The sequence below is a fragment of the Corvus brachyrhynchos genome, unplaced genomic scaffold, assembly GCF_000691975.1.
Source record: "Corvus brachyrhynchos isolate BGI_N302 unplaced genomic scaffold, ASM69197v1 scaffold346, whole genome shotgun sequence".
NCBI classification, from domain to species: domain Eukaryota; kingdom Metazoa; phylum Chordata; class Aves; order Passeriformes; family Corvidae; genus Corvus; species Corvus brachyrhynchos.
The window spans coordinates 5,210,330-5,226,489 of record NW_008238644.1 but is presented as its reverse complement, the minus strand read 5'-3'; the positions used below and the strand labels follow the sequence as shown (position 1 = coordinate 5,226,489).

General features: G+C 41.9%; 1 protein-coding gene across 2 annotated transcripts in view; it reads right to left on the bottom strand.

Moving 5' to 3' along the window:
• Positions 1 to 1,306: 1,306 nt before the first annotated feature.
• Positions 1,307 to 16,160, bottom strand: part of ATRX (ATRX, chromatin remodeler) — a 55,526-nt gene continuing 40,672 nt past the window's right edge. For both annotated transcript variants that reach the window (XM_017737551.1, XM_017737550.1), the window contains 10 exons: positions 15,531 to 15,684; positions 15,150 to 15,253; positions 13,070 to 13,178; positions 11,854 to 12,031; positions 10,318 to 10,512; positions 6,978 to 7,127; positions 6,199 to 6,321; positions 5,544 to 5,639; positions 4,923 to 5,051; positions 1,307 to 4,179 (listed from right to left, as the gene is read on the bottom strand). In XM_017737551.1, the coding sequence (XP_017593040.1) occupies positions 3,901 to 4,179; positions 4,923 to 5,051; positions 5,544 to 5,639; positions 6,199 to 6,321; positions 6,978 to 7,127; positions 10,318 to 10,512; positions 11,854 to 12,031; positions 13,070 to 13,178; positions 15,150 to 15,253; positions 15,531 to 15,684 (1,517 nt within the window). In that variant the 3' untranslated portion in view covers positions 1,307 to 3,900. The remainder of the gene's footprint in view (positions 4,180 to 4,922; positions 5,052 to 5,543; positions 5,640 to 6,198; positions 6,322 to 6,977; positions 7,128 to 10,317; positions 10,513 to 11,853; positions 12,032 to 13,069; positions 13,179 to 15,149; positions 15,254 to 15,530; positions 15,685 to 16,160) is intronic.

Here is a 16,160-nt window from a genome sequence, read left to right as displayed (position 1 = left end):
TCCCCCTGCACCCACCTTCCCTGAGCCCCTGCCCTTCTCCAGGGCAGTATCCCCACGCCAGGCCACAGGCCCTTCCCAACACTCTCCTCCAGTGACCCCCAAGCCACCTCATCCCTGGGGAAAGCAGGAACAGAGCTGTGGCTGGATGAAAAGGTCACACACAGGATGAACCACTCACCCCAGCCACACACAGCAGGGCAGGAGCTTCTCCAGACCCCTTAACAGCAGCACAGCTTTCCCAGAGACACACTGGGAATTCTGCTGGTGCTCTATCCCAGGCCACGTCCTCAAGGTGGGTTCTACAGCACAGAGGGTGCACAGGGGGTTATTTGACACCTGAGCAGGTCTGGGAAGTTCACACACTCCGTGATTACTGGAGCTGCTGCTGCAACACCAGCATTTTTCCATACTCCTCCAGCTGGGAACATTTAGGACATCTGGCTTTCCATAAACATTGAATATCTATCCAACTTCAAAACTATTTTTTGCTTGAACTGATGAATTTAGTTTAATTTACTGTGCACAGAGCGGTTTTTTGGTTCTGCTTTTAAGATAAAGGCAAAAGCTGCTCAGGGTGGGCACAGCTGACACAGCAACAGTGCTGGTCAGTGCTGGGGCACCTCAGCACAACATTCTGGACACAGGACTTGTTCCAGGACACTTCCCAGCCCAACACAGCCAGCCACATCCAGCCTGAGCTGCCCACTGCCCTCCATCAGTGCTCAGCCAAGTTAAAAGTCGCAGGGATATTTAAAAACATGCTGCCCACAGGGCCCCTTGGAGCACAACTCCAGTATCTTCACCCCCAGACACCATTTCCACCTCCCTCAGCTTCACCAAGACCAGCTGTGCCCCTGAGCAGCCCCAGCACTGCCAGGGAACAAGCAGAGGGCACATTTAAACACAATTATTACACTTTTCTTTGCCTAGGAAAGGGGGTGTTTTGCCCAACAGGTGGGGATTTTGTAACTAAGGAAGGGAGAAGTACAATTAGGAGGTTAAAATATGGCAGCATGTTATTCTGATTTGACTAAGCAGAACTTCACCTCACTTTTAACCATCTCATTGCTGGATAACTCACTTCATTTTAACAGACAGACCGGCAGAAGCTGCTATTAATTAATGTAATTTGAAAATCTGGACCACAACTATTTTCCCTAAATGAAATCAATGGTTACATCCACTGAAGTCTTTGTAGAAAACAGTAAAAGCTTCAACTCACAGCACAGTTCTTCAAAGCCACGTTCCCAGGCTGAATCCCTGTGGAGTTAACGCTGGACTGTGAATGTAGCACAAGGCACGTTGATGTATTTTGGTCACTTTATTAAATGAGATATTAAATAGTTTAAAGTTTCAACTACTAAAACAGCACTTTGAATGGTGAAAACACAGATAGTATATCGTCATACTTGAATGCTTCTTCTCTTTAAAAACACATTTCCAGTCCTTATATATATTACAAAACAGCCTTATAGGAAGAGGAGACACCTTTTCTATAGTACTTAAGATATTTAATACAGAACTGAAAAGCCATCTAATAGAAACAAAGGCAAGTCTTCACAGCTGTATGATTTCAGCAGCCAAAGCTGGTTGATGGACTGAAACATTACTATACAACTGGGACAAAACATATACAATATCACGATACTAAGCAAAAACGCTTTACATCCAAAGGAATAAACAGGTTACAAAATGTGGATAATTTAGCAGGCAAAACTGTATTACAAGCAACGTTTTTATTTGTCATCTTAAGCCATTTTTATCTAGTTAAAACATCTAGAACAAATATAAAAATGAGCCTTTTATTATCTTACTGATGTATGTTCTGTCTTTAAGTACTGGTTAAAGCCTGATGTTATATTCAAAGCACATTGTTATGCAGCTAAAATGTCGAGTGAGAAACATATGCAAAGTGGTCCAGGTTTTACTTCAATGCTTATCTCGGATTCCTTCTTGTGCATTAGTCTTCTGTTATCCATAGGTTTGTCCAGGATGAAATAAAATGTGCCTTTCAATGTTGCCTAAAACTTCCACATTTAAGTCTTTGAGTTACTGTAAAACTCCATTTAACATTCCCAGGTTTGGTAGAAAGTATTTCTCTTATTCACAACATGTAGGAATATCGGTGAGAGTTGCCCAGAGTACATTTGCCTTCAAATGTCTGTCTCAACGTCTCACGCTTTGTCTCTTCTAGTGCCAACACGTCTGTCTTGCTCCCTCCCCCAGATCAGAGTTAACTGTAGAGCTGGCAGAGCACTAGAACACACTGAGGGTCTTTTGTGGTATCTTGTAATCAGAGTCCAAGACAGCAACTTGTCAGCTGGGTGTGCAGCAGCCCAACCAAGCTCTGTCCACGTCACAAACCAAGTGTCAGTCACACAGCAAAACATCGTGTGACATCTGCATGTTTAGATGCAAAACTTGTCCATTCAGGGCAAGAACTCAAAACTCCTGCAAGAAACTTTCCAGAAACCAAAATGATTTTAGTTCATGCCTGCGTCAGAAGAGTCCAGCACAATCTGGAGCCACAGCCTCCATCCATCTCCAGAGCCCCCTGTTGTGCACACACCACTGCCTCCACGTTCCTGCTACTTACTTGTGCCCCCAGATTATCAACGGGGGTTTTTGGGGGGGGTAAGAATCAACCAAAATCTATGCAAAGAAAAGCCCTATTTGTACTTAATTAGATCTTCACAAGCACAACAAGTGTGGGCAAAGAACATGATAATGATACAGAATAAACCAGAAATTTATCTCTGGCCTACATTAAAAAAAATCCAAAAGAGAACAAAACCAAAACCAAAACAGATCAAGCTCTTTGTGTCCTAACTCATGTTTTCACACAACTGAAGGGACGGGGAGGAGTGCACAACCACATCTCTATCAAGAAAGTCATTTCACGCTTCTGGCACCTCTGGAAGTTGCTACAGCACTTTCTCTGTATCCATGTCCAATCGGCAATGGTTCTGCCACGTTAAAGGGCGCTCTCTAACAGGGTTTGACCCTGGCCACCATCACTATTTTACCCCCAAAACACCAGGAACTGAATTGTGTTGGCCCATCCCCCACTGCCGGCAATGGGAGGAGACAGTAGCACCAGCATGAAGGAGTTACCAGAAATGTGCTTTGCGCTGGACTCCACAGCGAGGGAATTAACGCCTGAAGGAAAAACATCTCCCACCCCCAGATCATCAGCTGTTATTCCATCACATGGAACTGAAAATAAGAAATGGCAGCAGACTGGGGAAGGCCCAGTCGTGTTTAAGGCTGGATGCACAGTTTCCCTGTGCCTCAGAAGGTTCAGAGCAGTAGTATTTACGACTATTGCACTCAATTCTGTTTCAGAGAGTATTTTCAGCTCCTGTTCCATTCAGCACAGATGATCCATGAAGGAAACTAGACTATTTCTCTTAGAACGTTCCCACTAATAGAAAGAAATGGGTAAGCAGAAAAGTATTCCATAATTTGAGGAATCAACTCTAATCAAGAACTCAGCTGTTTACAATTCACATATGTCAGACTGAACATACAGACCTGCAGTCCTTCCTAAGCTTCCCAAAGCTTCGCAGCCACGAAAAGCAAGCGTAGGAGTTTAGACAGGAAACCTGTGGAGATGCTACTGTAACGGGAGAACTTGTTTTCACTGAAAACAACTTGTTATCTCCTGTACTCAACATATGTAAGAAGATTCTAGGCAACATCACTGACAACAGGGAAAACATCGTGTCCTATTTAAACAAAGCTGGAACACTAATATGGAACATGGTATTTAAGGGGAGCAACCAAACTATTCTTTTTAATTTTTTTTTTTTACAGTTGAGTTCTGTTAGGCCATTGATTCCTAAAAAAATAAAAGTTCTTTCTCTGATTTTAACAATCCTTTAGGCTTTTAGTGCAAAATCACATTGATTTCCCTTGGGAAGGCCCTGGATTTTTGCCTCTCATTGGGGGTGGTGCTCGTTGTAGGGGTGGTGGCTGCATCCCACCAGACACTGACTGATACATTCCTCTCACATCTATGGTTGGGTAGCTGGAAGGATTCATGATTAAATTTGGTGGCTTTGGCATCATGAGGTGGCCCATGGCTGCTTGCTGGTAGGACATCTGCTGCTGCTGCTGCTGGTTTTCCTGGTGCTGGAGCCGCCTGTTCATCAGGATCCTCTGGACACAACCGATTAACTGTGAAGGGAAAGCAGAGCTGGCTGAGTGCACGACCCGTCTCCCTGCTCCGAGGATCAGGTTCAGAGCTGAAATCAATTTGTTAGGGACAGCATGGCTGGGGGAAAAAGCCCCATTGTTATCACCATCCCTAATGTGATGGCATTCAGCAGCCCATTACTGGAGAAACCATTCAGGAACAGCATTTAGGGCTCAGTTCTCCCGAAGACTTGGCTATTGTGTTGCAGGCAGCATTTAGGTGAGTTGCCATGGCAACATGTACTCTACTGTGAAATTATTCCCAGGTATAAGTTACATCATCATTTGTCAGGTACCATTCATCTTCCCTTTGAAAGTCCCGCCTGTGGACTGTCAGTGTTTGTTTGCCTGAGAGAAAACTCTTCCCTCTGACGTCATCTGGGCAACTTTCAGATTCTGCCAAGTAATTTGAAGCTAAAACATTACCAACACTTTCTAAGATGTGTTTCCTAAGTGGCTGGCTGAGCTTTGGGAATCAGATTTCTCTTTACGCCTCATGACCTTGCAGCAAAGCACTTCAGCTCAAAAACCTGGCGAGTGGCTTTTTTTATGAACTTCTCCTGCGTCTCCCCTCGCTGAGGCTGACCAGTGAACTCCAGCACACTGCTGACCATTCAGTGAGGGATATTTACGTGTCTAAACATGCACTTGTAGTTTAGGAATGAACACACACAAGATCCTCATTCAAACACTGACAGTAGATAAATAAATGTAAGGTATTTTACCATCTGCTGTTTGCCGAGGACGTCGTTGTAAATGGCTTCTCGGCGCTTCACATCCAGCTCCTGGCTTGCCTGTCTGTTCAGGGCCAGGGCCTGCACCTGGCTCTCTGTCAGGGTTAAGTTTTCTTTCCACTGAAAAGCAAAAAAACCCAAAACCTTCTTGGCACTGGTCATTTGGACAAAAGCCTGATGGTAACTGAGGCCCTGAGTCATGTTCACAGTTGCACCAAGAGTTAAAGCAGCCCAGCTTCTGTTCAATGCAAAACTGTGCTTCACCAGAACCAGAACTATGAGTTATTAGTTCTTCTAACTGGCAATTAGCAGTCCACAAAATACAGTAACTACCTGCCTATAATTGCTATTCTGATTTATAGAAAAACCAGCATTTTCAGAGCATGGCAAATACTTAGGGGATCTAAACTGCCACTCCTGTAAGGCTCTATGCCAGCTAAATACCACTGAGGGTTACTGCAGGGATACAGGTCACTACCAGCTGGAAATTACACTCATTAATAATGCAATTCATTAGCTGAATGACCATTTACAGTAGCAATATCTTTGTGTGATAATGTTTAACATTTTCCACTCCCAATCCAAAGCCAGGGTTATCCATTTGCCACTCACTATGGATGAAATGATGTCTTCAAGGGGCTGGATTCTCGCTGCAGCCACACTGTTGGTTGCTTCCACTACCTTCTCTCTTCCTTGATTAATGAGGTCCTGAGAAAACACCAGAAAATCAGTTATAAAGCACAGAAGCAACAAACACATTTCTTCCCCAACTTTCTTAATCTTTCTCTTGTACATACCTAGACTTCAATTACCTTTTTGCTTTCAATTTGCACAAGTCAATGAGTCTAAGCTGCCACCCATCTGAATTTCAGCACAGAGAAGTTGAACAACATGTATAAACCTGGCAATTTGTAGACAGCATTTGTAAAAACCTATTTTTGTACCCACAGGTTTTCAGACCAGCATGAGAATGCTGCAACCCAGGTAAATTTTCTACCATACAGACTTGATAATGTTACAGTTTCAAATGTGGTAATTAAAAGTCTTCAAAGAATGCAGGTGATGTTCCAGAAGCCTGACAATCTGTCCAGGTATAGGTTTATATACATGCAAATTAAACTTCAATAAAGCTACATGCAAGCCCCCCTCCCAAACCTCCAAACTATTAAAAACAGGATATAATTACATAAAGATATTTAAGACTGACATTATCCACAATTTGTGACAGAAAACCCCTACAGCAACACAGACAAGTTGTGCTCTTTACCTCCAGCTGTTGGTTACTCATTGCTGACAGAGCACCCAAGTTGTAAGGAATATATGTCTGAGAGTTGAAATTTGTGGGAATCATGTTGGTCCCTGTTGGCATGTTGAAACGCATGGTCATGCCCTGAAAAACAGAAAGAGCACTTGCCACTAACTCTGATAATTCTCTAATAACCACACACAGCCAAAGCAGCCCTCAGAGAGGGTCACAGGCACTGAACATTGATCATGGAGGTTTCCAAATCTCAACTTAGAACCACATTTCAGTCACAGAGGAACCCAAGTTCCAGTCTTGAATAATCTCTGAGTTTAGCTTAATTGTCATTATTTGATATATAAGTGACCAAGTCTTATTAGTACAGCTTAAATTGGTTAAGATGATTTTTTTATATTGGAAATCCACTACTTAATGTTGAGTTTGACCAGCCTGTAATGAAATTCTGAAGAAGTGAAATGCCTAATTTATTATTTTGTAAAGCTCATTGCCCATATGGATTTCTCATAGGGCAGCTTCAGATTTTACTCCATTTATCTCCCTGTTTCTTCTCCCTCCCCAAACCTTTTCATCAGCTCACTCAAGGTGGTCAGGGGCAATTTATACACCCACTATTTGTACTTTTAGTGGAAGGCTTTTGAGGGTACCTGACAATTTGCTTTATATATTCATTTCTTGGTGTATAAAAAAAATTTAATTGCCCCAAGACAAATTGAAAAGGTAATTGGGACTCTAAACCCGAGAAAGTTATTGTCATACGCATAAACCAGATTAAACAGCTTTACCTTCTTTTCTGCTTCATATTCTGCCCAGGCTGCCTTCCTTTCTTCTTCAGTGAGTTCCTCTTCCTCCTTATGGTCCAGGAGTGAATCATGTTCATGATACCCAACTATGTACTCCTTGTTGATCTGGAGCAGCTCTGCCAGGATCGTGTCCTGTTCAAAGGAGGAGATAAAGGAGGAGTCACTTGGCAGCTCTGCTCTATTCGCTCCCCGTGTTTCCCCTCTTGCTCCCTTCCTCTATGTGCAGCAGCTCTGAGCACTCCACAGCACAATAAAACTTGAAAATCATTTAAAAGTACAATTTTCCTCAGAGGGAGGGCAATGGATTAACAATCTGTTGCAGAGATGACAGTCCAGTCCTTAATAAACCACAGGAATGCACTCAGATTCCACAACAATAAATGCACTTTCAGAACCTAAGAAGAATGGAATGTGCTCAGTGACTTTTCCTTTGCTTAGGCTGGACAACAGACAGGACCTATCTACATTTATTTTATACAAACAGCATCTCTACAGCTTCCAAACACTGAGCAGCCCTTTGGGTCCAACATCTCAAATTTTTTTTAAGTCAAACCTTTTTGTCTGAAAGTCAAGGTGATGCTGCACAGGATGAAGAAAAACACCCCTACAGAAGTATGAAAAACTGCTCCTGCTGCACCTCAGGAGCTCTTTTTCCAAGGTCATTATTGAACAGGGTTTTTACATGACTTGTGTGGCTGATGAGCTTCATGAATTAAGGAAGCTCCAATACACCTCAGAATTCAGGCTAAAATTCCTAATATGAAAACATCATGGAACCAATCCTGAAAGTAATTACAGTCCTGGAGTTATCTGAGTACCTCCAGCCCCCTCCACATCCTGCCCTCATTCTGCCAGGCTTTGCACAAGCAGGAATCCAGCCTGTCCCACCCTGGCATTTTATAATCTCAGCCAAACAATGACTGGAAAGAAGTGCCCACAAACAAACAAGAGCTTTTGCAGCCACTCTGGGAGCTGCGTGTGGAAGTGCTGACCAGGGGTTCTGTCACAGCAGCTACAGAAAGCTGTTTGTTTCTGTGTGTTTGAAAAGTTAATTAGGTTAACCAATTCTCAATGAACTGTCCCCTCTTTGTCCCACCCTTCTCCTATCTGCTCTGAATCATTGTTGTCATCACCAGCTCCTCCCAGAATATCCTGGGTGGGGTCGGCACCACTGATGGGCACAGGGAACAGAGGATGGTGGGTTTGGGGTGCTGGCAGGGAAGCAGAGAGACCCCAGGGATGGGGGTGACACAAAGCCCAGAGGAGGTGGCTGAGGAACCCAGGACATGGCACAGGGTGTGGGGGCTCCTGGACGTGCAGGAACTGCCCTGGGAGTTCCTCCCTCAGGCAGCACAGCCCTCAAATGTGCTTTACATTACATCCAACTGTGTGTTTGCTTTGCTTTGTCTGAACTTTATTTTGTGTTGACTTTAATGATGGAAGCTCAAAAATGGGGATGGGGAATAAACTCACATTTAGTTCAATCTTACAAAAAAAATAATAAATCCACCTTACACATAAAAAAATCATCAGGATAATTATTTCTTTATATTTGTTTAGCTTGTTGATAGAATAATGATTATCAGTTGGTTTGTAAGCTTTAGGATGAAATCCTGGTGATGAATGAAAATACAAAGAGAGACTGAAAAAGGGGTTTGAATTTTTAAAAAGACATTTGTCTTTTTAAGAACCTGATGGAATTAAATGCTATGGAGAGATCAGTGTATTAGAAAGGAAATCCTCCACGAAGGAATGCAAGTTATGTTGTAATTCACAGGTTTTTCCTCAACCAGCTGAACATTTAATACTAAAGTTAAAAATAAAAATATTAAATAAGAAGCAAATTCTTCTAATCCTGAGATCAAAACTCACAAAGTTGTGAGTGTGGGAGCACAGTAAAACAGGTCTCTGTCCTGAGGTGGTATAAAATGCTGATATACTATAGCCAACTGAATCTGAACTATGATTTTAATCTGCTTCTCCAAGCTGTTTTCACCAAGTTTTCATTCCACATAAATAAAAAAGTAACTTCAAGTCTAATTCCCTGAATGAGGAATGGGGAATGAGCTCAGGGCAACAACAGTGCCAGCTCTGAGGGACACCCAGTGCCCCAGTATTGCCTTTGTCCAGTTCATGGTCTGTACTTCACTACTTTGTAAATTATAATGTCATTATTTCTATACTTAAATACAGCAAAAGTGACCAAGAGATCACTCAGCCTTAAGACACCTTTTTTGGACTGAAATTCCAAAGCAGCCCTTTCCAGCTGTGCAGGGACAGGGGATGAATGAAATCAAACAGTGGAAGTTAAGACTAAATAATTCATGTGAACCACATTCGTATCACAAATATTCTGTTAACCCCAAGTCTCTGCAGAGCTGTGACCAGAGGCTGTTTCTGAGGGGTGAGGGCAGAACACAGGAACCCGAGTTGGGGCACTTTTGCCCTGAGAACCTCCACACCTCGAGGTCTTGTTAGACCACACAGGGCAGAAAACTGCTGCTCCAGTTATAACTGGACATGACACTTGGATAAACTTCCAGGAAAACGACAGATTGCACATCTGCGCTGTCTTTCCTTATAGAAAATAAAAGCATTCAACATCTCCTCCCCGCTTAACAGCACTTTCAAAGAAAACTGGTCTGGGACTTGAAGCTGGATTGTTGTAAAGCCAGAATTCTCAAGGATGTAATTTAAAATCAAGCAGGATTTGTTTCTTCACTCACTGATGACTTTTAAAACAATACAGAATGAATTCTCCTATCCCATTAAAAGCAAAATAATTAAATATTTGTTTTCTCTTACATCCAAGAAGTTGAAAAGGAGTATTTTAAGTGTTCCCTTATCTTTACCATATCTCTACTATTGGTCCCCACAGGAAGTTAAACAGGGAACTAAACCCCAAAAAGTCTTGGCAAAGGAAGACATGGATTAAGTTGACTCTCACCTACAGTGCCAGCTCACAGATGTGTTACCACAAACTGAAGTATCACCAGCACCCACTCAGATGCTAATTTCAATTTTCCACGGTTTCATGCAGTAAAACTTCTCTTCATTCAAAATGCATGAAAAAGTGACTGTTCTGACTTAAAAGTTCGGGTTTTAGTGAGTTTCTCTTAATAGTGTCAGTTACACTGAGGGGAAACTCCTCACCCAGCTCATTATAGGATCTGTTATATTAACTATGGATTTTGTTGTGTTTCCTGCTATTCACCTCCATTCCAAGTGGCCAGCACTGCTCTGCACTAAAAACCTGCAACATCTTTGATCAGACAAAGGTTGTTTTTACAGCACAGAATTCCTGGTGATGGGCACCACTCACTTTTGGCAACATGGGGGTGTCCCTCTTCTTCTTCTTCTCCGAGTTGGGGTCATCCAGCAGGTCTGGCTCGAAGGTGTAGAGCTCGGTGAGCTCGTTCATGGTGAAGTGACGCTCCACCTGCTGCTGGTCCACCACCCTGAAGGACAGCGACTGCTTCGTCACCTGCCGGTCGTAGATCTTGTCCTCCATGGTTCCCTAAACACAGACACAGCCACTGCTCACCCACAGAAAATACTTACAGGTATAAAAGAGCCAAAACAACAACCCAGCTGTTCTGTTTGCCTTGTTTCCATGACCAAGTTTCTACCCCTTTCAAGCCCTTTGTTTGCTGAGCAATAAAAGGAAAAACCTGCTGGAAGCGGCACAGCAGGCATTGTGCAGGGGGCAGATGTCATCTAGCTGTTTGCTAGAGGAAGAAAATTGTTCTTTTAGTGGTGTTTTTAAGAGATCCAGTTTTGCTTCAATTCCCCAAAGTAGGATTATGACCAAAAAATGGCAATTTTCACAGCATGTACCTTATTTTGCTGCTTTGAGCAGCCTGTAAAAAGGAAAACAGATACCATATCACTGTGGTGGAGGGCAGAGGGGAAGGAAGGCAGTCAAGTCTAATTCACCACAGCTGTGTACAAAAAAATTAGATCTTTGATGAAAAAAAAGGAAAATTACTTATTTTTTGGAAAAAAAAAAGAAAAAGATGACTGAAAAGGACGAGAACAGCACAGCCTGTTCTGAACAGCATAATTTAAAAAGGATATCAACAGTTCAAAAGTGCACAGAGAAAACTACAAAAATAAACTGAAGCCTGAAGAAAAACCCCATTTCTGACAGCAGCGTGTCCCAGACAAGGATCTGCTTCAGCTGGGATGGAAATGGTGACTGGATCAAGGGTTAAGTGCTACTGAGGAAAGGTCTCCAGGCTGCTCTGTCACACCTGAGGAATCAGATGCTGAAGCAAGGCACTTCCTAACAGAAATAACAGCCTTACATAAAGCACAGAGCAGTGTCCACCAGAGTTATTACCCATCTTTAACATCTGCAGGGTGTGATACAAGTTTTCAAGTCAGGACAGGATGCCTTTTTATAAAAATCTCATTATGTCCCTGTGGTTTCATCCCAGCTGGACCAGCAGGGTGTGCAGAAGGAACTGCCCCAGGGCAGGGCTATTCCCTAACAACAACAATATCATCCTCTGCAGGCTCTGCTCCATTCAGAATTTTTTGTGGTGTGCAAATTAAAGGAGCTGAGACCCCCTGTTCAGAGTCTGGACATGTGAATCTGCTGGAATTCCAGAATTTGTGCTACACAAAGTGTCAGACAAGGGGGACTTAACAGGAAATAATTTCTGTTGTCATTTATTTTACCTTTCTTTCCTTCAAGAGCTGCTTCAGTGGCCAAATGCTGCTACAGATCACGACTGGATCAGTGTGGATCACTACAGACCCCAACACCAGCCCAAACAGGTACAGTCCCAACAATCCCAGCTCCCAAATTTGACTGCAGGATGAAACAGCACAGAAATAGCAGCCAGAAATGTACCTGAGCCAAAAACCTGTAGACAAACACAGGCTTGTTCTGCCCAAAGCGATAAACCCTGAAGATGCTCTGGATATCATAGGAGGGGTTCCAAGAGGCATCAAAGATGATGACTCTGTTAGCAGCCACCAGGTTTATTCCCAGGGAACCTGCTTTAGTGGATATGATAAACAAGCGGCCTCTGGAACAGAGAAGAGTTGCAAAAATTGAGTATTTTGGAAAACAACTGTTGTTCCTGTGTTGCTGGGTTACTATGGAGTTGTTCATACACTGAAATAACTCTAAAACTTCATTAAAATAATGTATTAAGCATAAAACAGATGCAGATTTTACAAGAACAACACTTCCAGCAAAACATATACTCCCCAAAATACACATCAAGGCATTTTGCAAACCAGCTGTTAACAAAAACTGGCAGGGAAGAAAAAACTTTGAGGTTTGCATTTTCAAGCTCTAATGAAATTAGTTATATCAAATTAAACCATAATTTTAAACAGACAGATTCCATGCCATTGAAACTCTTTCCTGGCCTGCAAACTTTCAGGGTAACTCTCCAATGACCCTGTCTCTTTGATATATCTGCTTTATTTGAGATTCAAAAAATCTCACTCAGGTTCACCTTGGAACCAGTTCTTGACAGACACTGGACAGAATAAACTATTTAAAAGTATTAACACTGGATTAGTTCACTTCTCAATTTAACTTCTTTTCCCCTGCACATTATAAATGACTGCAACATGATTACATACTTTAGTTTTTAAATAAATCTAGGAAGGTGAAGTTCCTTAACTTCATTCAAATACAAGTTTGTACCTCTCTATAAAGTCCCATTTTGGATGAGCAGTGGAGGGCTGGCAGCCAGTTCTGGAGGCAGCTAAGAGAGTTAATTTGCCCCTGAGTGGCACAGGGACTGCAGCCTCTTGTCCACACCCTTCCCAGGTCCTTATATCCTTGAAGTAATTGCAATAAAAACATTGTCTCTGATTTAAATTGGTTACAATCTAAAGGACAATGAAAACAGCAAGGAAACACTGCTGAATACAATGGAATTCATCTGAAGTCAGTAACACGTTGCTGCACGTTTTCTGTGTGAGTTCTGACAAAAGATCATTCTCTGCCTGGTCTTAAGGTCACTAAGCTCATCAAAGTAATAAAAATAGGGAAAAAAGAAAGGAAAGGGGGGAAATGAAACATATATGTATCTCAGAAGAGACCTCACCTCACATTAGTTTCATCATTGAACTCTTCAGCCCATTTCTTTCTGGACTGAGCTGTGGTTGAGCCATCCAAGCGATAATAATCAATATTTCTGAACCATTTTCCTTCACCTGTAAATGCAACAGCCAAGTTATGAAAATGCTGATGGTGTAAATAACCAGACTGGTAACTCTGGACACACACAACTCTCTGAATAGTGAAGAACAAATATGGAACACAAAACACACTGATGTGACAATGGGAGACGACCACATGTTTTTGGAGGATACAGGTCTGTGCCACAGACATGCCTTGAAAATTATGTAGCAGAGCCTAACTAACAATATAGAAAGTATGCATAATAACAGAAAATAACAGCAATTGATTTGTGATGACAATGATCATCCACAAGCCTGCAGTGGCTTATACAATCCCTGAGCCAATTCTGTCTAGAATTATTCGAAGTCAGAATAAACGCTGTCAATATAATTTTACCTTCCAAAATGTACCCAGTACTTCTCCCTACCCATTCCTTCTGAAAATTTTATTTTTTTTTTGCAAAAGGACCAACTCCTCAAAGCAGTTTTATACCACTTGGAATTTAAAGATGAAAATTTATAATCAAGTAAGTGTTTTAAGGTTAAATTTAATGATTTGAAAATATATGAGCTTTTTTTGAGGGGAAGTCCTCTTATTTTTCACAATTTCTATCTGTTTTATATACAATTTATCTATTTATAAATTTGCAGAGATATGCCTTAACTTGGAGCCAAAGTTAATTTTCAAAGCCCCAAAGATGTTGTTACATTCAATCTTTAGGTACTGTAGCACTAATTGCACTTTTCCAATTGATCCAGGTAGGTTCACATTACAGCATCAGTGTCAGTCAGCCTCCCACACCACCAGCACTGGTAAGTCAATGCTCCAAAGGAGATTTCAAAGGTCAAACTCTAATCATTTTGGAACTGAAATCCAGCAAAATCTTTGGGTTTAATTACCCTGTGAGTTACAGCAACTTTTGTCAGATTAGGGGGAAAAAATAACTTCAGCTGATGGAAGCTCTTCTCTCCCCAGTTCACAGTAACCTTCCCTTTTCTCTGGCCATCAAGCTTTATGTACACAAAACTAACACCCCTGAGCCATCAATCCTAAAGAAAACAGCATTTCTGGGAGCCAGCACTGCTCAATTCAATCCATTGTGAGAGACAGATTGGTGAGTTCTGTCAGGAAAGGTGAATCTTGCCATGATACATCATTGAACTGCCAGCCAGAACTACCACACATGAAAAACCCCAAGCTCTTTAAAACATTATCTCAGAATAAAAGCACGAATTCCTCAAAAAGACACCTTGTAATGTGTGAAGATGACAAAATTCAGAATAGGAAGCAACATCCAGGAACAATAAATCTGTGAGAGACGGATACTGGAGAGCTCCAGTCACCATCACTTTTCTGTTATCCCTAAGTGCAAACACGTGGAAGAGCTGCATGAGAGACTGGAAAGGAAAGGCAGACTTGAAGGAATTCTTCAGTCCACATTTACTGGGAATGAAACTCCGTGCAAGGATGAACAGCATCCTCAGGAGCTCTGGGAACATCTTAGTGAGAAATTCCATGCCATCTGAGCATCACTGGAATAATAATTAATTCAATATTTGCTCCCTAATGAAATCCATAAGCCAACCTGCTGCTGTACATATAAAGCCTGAATTCATATTTTCCATGTTTTGCACGGTGGTTTAAAGCAGCCTCATTTTCTTTCACTCTCTCTCTCCCAGGAGGAAGGATCAGGATTTGCCATGCACCAGAATTTAACATCATTTTTGTGCCGAGTTTAACAAAATGCCTTCTTCTCAGATACGACCATTTAATCTGCTTAGGCTACAACAAGCATGGATGATACAGAATGAAATCAGAATCAAGAGCCCATACCGGGGCAGCAGAGACCACCTGCAGGGGAGCCCAATAACCCTGCCAGCTTCAGGAAATGTCCAGAGCATGCAATATTCCAATGAAAACACTGATTTCAAACCCATTCCCTGCAGACTGAATAAAGACTTGTGATAGTTATGAGCACTGCAGTTGTTGAAGGAGACACTCACCTTTATAGATAGGAGGCTTATCTCTGTCAGACTTCTCCCTGTTAGCCAGCTCCAGGAAATCTTCTATCAAATCCAGAGATATTAGGGACTGGCTGAACACTAGGCTGAAAAAAGAAACGGAAACGCAGAATTCATCTCTGGAGTTATTTTCATCCTTGTACTGCTTCCTTTTTGTTCCCTCCTCCCTCTGATACGACCTTTGAGCCAAACAGCAAGATTCAGCGGAGCACAGGCAGGTGTGGGAAGACTCCCTGACAAAAGTGAGTGTAACATGCTTGTCTGCTTCAGAAAACAGCCACAGCAGAATGAGGAGTGGATGGGGAACACTGTCGGACTAATATATTCATAAAGTCTTCAATAACGGGTCCAGAACTGACTTACACTTTGTCTCCCAGCTCCTCTGCCATTCGAAGAATTTCAAAGAGAAGCACCATTTTCCCAGAATGTTCCAACACCTCAGCATCTGCATCAGTGACAAAATCTTTGTACCAGTCTGGAGCTGGGCTACCAGGATTGGAAGATGATGTAGCTTTGCCTATTAAAAAAAACCAAAGAAATAAAAATCAAAGATGAGAACATGGTCATTATTTAATTGCTTTGAGTATCTGAACTACAGAATTGTTCCTTCATTAAATGATATGAAAAGAGTTAAAGAGGCAAAAAACCCCCAGTTTTTGCACTATCAGCAATTACAAGGCTGCACAAGAGTTAAGTATTTAAGTGATGCAGAGACAGAAACTCACCCTGACTATAATGTAGCTCCTCTAACACATTAAATCTCTGTGTGTAAAAGTTTTACATACACCCCCCCCACACACACATTTACAGTATGTTTGTCACTGGGATGGGGACAAAAGATTTCTCACCTGAGCTGTCCCCAGAAATTTGAAGTACTTAGGGAAAAGGATTAGACACACATGAGATAAAAAGAATCAGAAAATTGTCTCTGTGATTCCAGATACAAGACAAAAGCTAGATTATTACAGGAAAAAACCAAAAATTAAGTGTGCA